General features: G+C 42.0%; 1 protein-coding gene across 1 annotated transcript in view; it reads left to right on the top strand.

Moving 5' to 3' along the window:
- The window catches only part of kifap3a (kinesin-associated protein 3a), an 86,160-nt gene that overhangs the window by 26,035 nt on the left and 54,125 nt on the right, over positions 1 to 6,000 (top strand). The window contains exon 9 of the mRNA XM_077716305.1: positions 2,427 to 2,605. Coding sequence (XP_077572431.1) covers positions 2,427 to 2,605 — 179 coding nt within the window. The remainder of the gene's footprint in view (positions 1 to 2,426; positions 2,606 to 6,000) is intronic.

Below are 6,000 nucleotides of genomic sequence, written 5' to 3'. Positions count from 1 at the left end.
CCGGCGACCCAAAGACCGGCGACCAAAAGACCGGCGACCCAAAGACCGGCGACCCAAAGACCGGCGACCCAAAGACCGGCGACCCAAAGACCGGCGACCCAAAGACCGGCGACCCAAAGACCGGCGACCCAAAGACCGGCGACCCAAAGACCGGCGACCCAAAGACCGGCGACCCAAAGACCGGCGACCCAAAGACCGGCGACCCAAAGACCGGCGACCCAAAGACCGGCGACCCAAAGACCGGCGACCCAAAGACCGGCGACCCAAAGACCGGCGACCCAAAGACCGGCGACCCAAAGACCGGCGACCCAAAGACCGGCGACCCAAAGACCGGCGACCCAAAGACCGGCGACCCAAAGACCGGCGACCCAAAGACCGGCGACCCAAAGACCGGCGACCCAAAGACCGGCGACCCAAAGACCGGCGACCCAAAGACCGGCGACCCAAAGACCGGCGACCCAAAGACCGGCGACCCAAAGACCGGCGACCCAAAGACCGGCGACCCAAAGACCGGCGACCCAAAGACCGGCGACCCAAAGACTGGCGACCAAACGCCCGCGCACCCTACTTCCCACGCCTGGATGTGGGTTTGAACCCCCTTGGGGTGGGACAACCACAGCTTTTTATGCCTCCGAAAATCAATGTGTTGCCTGTTTCAACAGTCAACAATTGTTAATTGTTTGGGAGAAACCCCAGGGGGGAAAGTTCAAAGCACAATAAAATCATCTGAATTTAGTCAGCCAATTTCATCCTTCTTCAGATGTTACTACCTGGAGGTGCTCAAGCAGCAGCTGTCTTCAAATTCCTATAACATGTAATGTCATGAATCATGATTACACAATAATAACAGACCTTTTCGTCGTATTAATAACACAATAGCATAACTCGTCCAGGGCACCCGAAGAGTCGCCACTGTGACCCCCTAGTCCAGAAGTCTCGGAGAGTCGCTGCTGCTCTTGGGGGGGCAGGAACTTGGTGGGAAAGCGGGAACAGGAACCTTGGTTTGTGGCTTCGTGGTGCTTTGTGTGTGTTTTTTCCCTTAGCTTATTAGCTAAGCCCGCCCGGCATTCCAGCTTTTGCTCTCTTTACCTTCGCTGCCTCCGTCGTATGCTGGGTGGACTGACTATCCACAAAGATCCCGGTGGTCTCCAGATGTCCTCAGGGATATTGTAGGTTTGTTGGTAATCTGTTGTTGTAATGGATATATTGCATCTCCTACCGAGAGTAATTAAATCCTGGCGACTAGATAATGTTTGCCTCGCAGATATTCGTAGATAACAATAAGACTGAGAAAACATCACCAAACTGGAGAGCAAAGAGTCGCTGCACCCGTGCGCGCCGCCATCTTGGATCTTATACACTACTTTAGCACGCCTTTGAAAAAATTGTTCCAATTTTCTATGAAAGATTTCAGATAAATACAAAAAAATAAAAAGATGAGATAATATGAAAACAACATGCAAAAACATTTTCTATTGTTTAAGGACAAAGTTTAGTAGGGGGAAAATGTTTGGCAACTGACAAGTATTATGAACACCCTAACATAAAAACTCAACAATTTAAAATTATGAATTCAATAAACTTAACATTCTTGTTCAAGTATAAAAAAGTAAAAAAATAAGAAATAAATGCATTTGCTCTAAGCACTTAAAAAACACACCAAGATGACAAATGGTGGTCAAATGCCCAAAAGCATCATCATCAAAAGCACCATGGAAATGTAGATCAGAAGGGTGTTGGGAGACAGCCAATAAGAGCCCAGCAAGCTCATAGACACAGTGAGAGCAACACATTCATGACAAATTAAAAATAAAATACAGAAACAATATTTAGGTTTCGGGAGATGTTTGATGATATATTAAAAAAATGTGTGTGGGGGGGGGGGGGCGTTGTGTTTCACTAACCTGAATATTTAAGTAGAGACATTAGTAAGTAGAGGTACCATTGTGTATATATAGTCCATCACAAATAATGTCTGAAAGGGATTCACAAGCCCACAGTTGACAAATAATTCCGACATTCAAAGATCTCAACACTTTCTATGAAGGTAAAATGATCCGCAATGGGGGAAAAAATGTTTGAGCATATGCCCAAACATTTTGAATTTCCTTTGAACTAACTGTATGTTGTGAATGAGCAGATTCACAGAATGAATTTAGTTACAGGAATCCCTTTTGAACTGTATCTGAATATAAATAAAAGTTTATAAAATTATCACAAAAACATTTTATATCGACTTTTGGCCTTAAAATGGGCCTCAGAACTATTTCAGTAGCCTGATTTTGTACTTTAAAATTCACCTGACATATGCACTTTTAAATCACCAGCCTAATGTATTCGCTCCCTTGCTCAAATCAAATTACATCCATGATCATCCTAGTTCTTTTAAGGAAATTTAACTAAAAGGTTTTTGTGTTTTTCTGCAGTTTCTCTTTGCCTGCTTTTAAATCTTGCTGAAGACACACACACAGAACTAAAGATGAGGAACAAAAACATAGTTAACATGCTTGTGAAGATTCTGGACAGAAAGGATGAAGAGCTACTTTTGGTGGTTGTGTCTTTCCTCAAGAAACTTTCCATCTTCTTGGAGAACAAGAATGATATGGTGAGAGTTGGAATTAATGGTGAATACTGTATACCCGATGTGCAGAAACCTCAAATCTCTAATCCTCTCACTTTTCAGAAATAGGGTTGAGACACTAGCCTTTCATCAAGTGTATTTTCACACCTATAGGGCGCACTTAAAAGTAAAAGAAATCCCCAAAGTTGATGCAGTGCCCAATCAGTCGGTGTCCCTTTTGTATGCACTAGCGCACTTTAAAGTAAAAATAAATCCCCAAAGTTGATGCGGTGCCAAATCAGTTGGTGTGCCTTTTGTATGCACTAAATTCAAGATTCTGTTCATTTCGCTTTATGATGCTGATCATTTGACTGCCTGGGTGCAATCCCTGCTAATGCGCTTTATGTATAAAGTGAAAAGGCTGACATGACGGACAACAGGATGTGGGTGCCAAAGGGGAGGGGTTGGTTTGAGCACCTACCTATAAATAGTGCAGGAATGCGTTGTGCAAAACAATATCAATTTGACCCCCGAAAATGTCACCTGCATAAAAACTAACATACATGGCACACTTCAAACTGACAGCTATCCGCTACGTGGAGGAACATGAAAATCGAGCTGCAGCAAGACATCTCAACATGAACGAGTCAATGGTTTGCAAGTGGAGGAAGCTGGAAAATCACCTTAGACAAGTGAAAAAGATGCTTAGTTTCCGCGGATGTAAAGCGAGATGTTCTCAGCCACTGGATCAAAGAAAAAAGAGCAACGTAGAAAATGTCTCTACAGTCACCATTCAACTAAGGGCAAAAAAGCTTGGTGATAAAATTATAATTTAACATTTTCATGGCTATCCATCTTGGTGGTTTTGCTTCATGAAAAAGACTCATCTAATCATTCGGGCAAGACCTATGGTGGCACAGCAGCTTGTGGCAGACTACAAGGAAAAGATGACAGCCTTCCGCTCCTACTGCAGCAAAAAGATTGCCGACAATCAGGCCAAGGACATTACCAAAATGGAGGAGGTGCCACTCACTTTTGACATTCCGATTAATCACACTGTCGACAATAGTTAGCGGTTATGCACAATGGGCCACAAGAGGCAGCTTTCACTATTGTTTGTTTTCCATTGCAATGGTCAGAAAATACCACGCATGGTGATTTTGAAGAGAAAGATGTCGCCTAATGAAATCTTTCTAGCCAGTGTCATTGTCAAAGCCAACCAGACGGATGGACGAGGATAAAATGAAAGAGTGGAGTAATAGGGTGTATTTGAGGAGACTGGATGGCTTTTTTCCCATACGTCAACATCAATGCTGATTTGGGACTTCATGAACACCCATCTCACAGCTGAAGTGAAACAACAAGTCCTACATATGAACTCTGAGCTTGCTGTCATTCCGGGAGGCTTGTCAAAGGAACTACAACTGCTGGATATGCGCATAGACCGGCAGGCAGCGTCAAACGAGTTACGCAATAAGTTGTGGATGGACTGTGGCTGCATGTCTCAAGTGTCGGACAGCTCTGTAGTCTGAGCTTTTGCCATCAACTTCACGGAATACCGCGGTGACAAAACTGACCAACAGAGATGAAGCACAGCGTGTTGGACGGCAAACACTGATTTGGCTGAACTCTTTATATCTAATATAGAAGATGAGGAATTTGACTGGTTTGTAGATGTTTAAATGCTTTGTTTAACTTGAATTATCATGACCTATTACCTCAAAGCACAATCCAACTTAGTTTTGGTTATTCTGCTTTTAAAAAACACATGATAGCGTAACATATGTTAGAATGCATGCTAGCGTCCATTGAGCCAAAGCGCCTTTTTTATGGGAAAATAACTGAAATTGTCCTCTCAACTGAGACGCCCTTTTGGTTGGTGTGCCTTATGGTGTGAAAATATGGTACATACAGTTGTGGTCAAAAGTTTACTTACACTTGTGAAGAACATAATGTCATGCTCTCTTAAGTTTCCAGTTATTTCTACAACTCAGATTTTTCAGATAGTGATTGGAACCGATACTTTTTTGTCACAAAAACTTTTGTGAAGTTTGGTTCTTTTATTACTTTATTATGGGTGAACAGAAAAGTGATCAAATCTGCTGGGTCAATATACATACAGCAGCGCTAATATTTGATAACATGTCCCTTGGCCATTTTCACTTCAATTAGGCGCTTTTGGTAGCCATCCACAAGCTTCTGGCAAGCTTCTGGTTGAGGGTTTGACCACTCCTCTTGATCAGAGTTGGAGAAATAACTGGAAACTTGAGCCATGACGTTCTTCAAAAGTGTATGTAAACTTTTGACCACAACTGTACAGTGCCGTGAAAACTTATTTGCTCCTTTCCCGATTTCAGTTTTTTTTGCATATTAATCACACGAAGGTTTCAGATGATAAAACCAATTTTAATATGACACAGACAACTCAAAGTCATAAATATGTCTTGCCTGGGAAGACGAACTTGTGGAGAAGCACAATACAATTTTGTCATACGTTGCTGAGGGTATGATGACTACTAGGCTTTTTGTCAAGTCAAAGATGATGACAATGCCTATGTCTGATTTTAATTTTCATTTTTTCAAAGAAACAAAAATGCAGTTTTAAAATGTTGATTTTATTTATCAACGCAGAAAAATTACAAACTTTTCTGGCCCTCTGAAAAAGTAATTGCCCCTGAACCTTATAAAATGTTGGAATCAATAACTGAATTGAAGTGTTTGCAATAATTTGCGATGTCTTTCCCGACATTTTTTAGGATTGATTTTTTTGTGCAGAATTGATTAAATTCTGCCATATTATGTATTTTTAGCAATAACAGGCCATTTCAGAACACACCACATCATTTCAATAGGATTTAAATCTGGGCTTTTACTTCGTCACTCCAAAACCTTAACTATGATTTTTTTTAACCATTTAAAGGTGGACCTAGTGGCGTCTTTGGATCGTTGTCATGCTGTATGCTCCAAGAGCACTGGAGTTTGAGCGCACAAACTGAGGAACGGACATTCTTCTTCAAAATTTGCTCGTAGACCGCAGAATTCATTCTTCCATCAATTACAGCAAGTAGTCCTGGTCCTGAGATAGCAAAGCAGCCCCTGATCATCACACTGCCACCACCATGCTTCACTGTTGGTAAAGTGTTCTTTCGATGGACTTCTGTGCCATCTTTTCAGCCAAAGCAACTGGCTGCACACCTTCCAATAAGTTCACCTTTTGACTCATGAGTCTAAAGAATGTTCTTCAAAAAGTGTGGAGGATCATCCAGATGTTTTTTTTTGGGCAATCGTAAGATGAGGCTTTATATTCTTTTTGAACAGCAAGGGTTTTTACCTTGGAACTCTGCCATGGATGCCAGCTTTGACCAGGGTTTTTTCTTACAGTAGAGTTATGAACATTGACTGTAATGAGACTAGCTTTTTACATTCTTTTCTTTTGATGT

This window comes from Stigmatopora nigra, chromosome 5 (assembly GCF_051989575.1).
Source record: "Stigmatopora nigra isolate UIUO_SnigA chromosome 5, RoL_Snig_1.1, whole genome shotgun sequence".
In the NCBI taxonomy this organism is placed as follows: domain Eukaryota; kingdom Metazoa; phylum Chordata; class Actinopteri; order Syngnathiformes; family Syngnathidae; genus Stigmatopora; species Stigmatopora nigra.
This window is presented reverse-complemented; position numbering and strand designations above follow the sequence as displayed.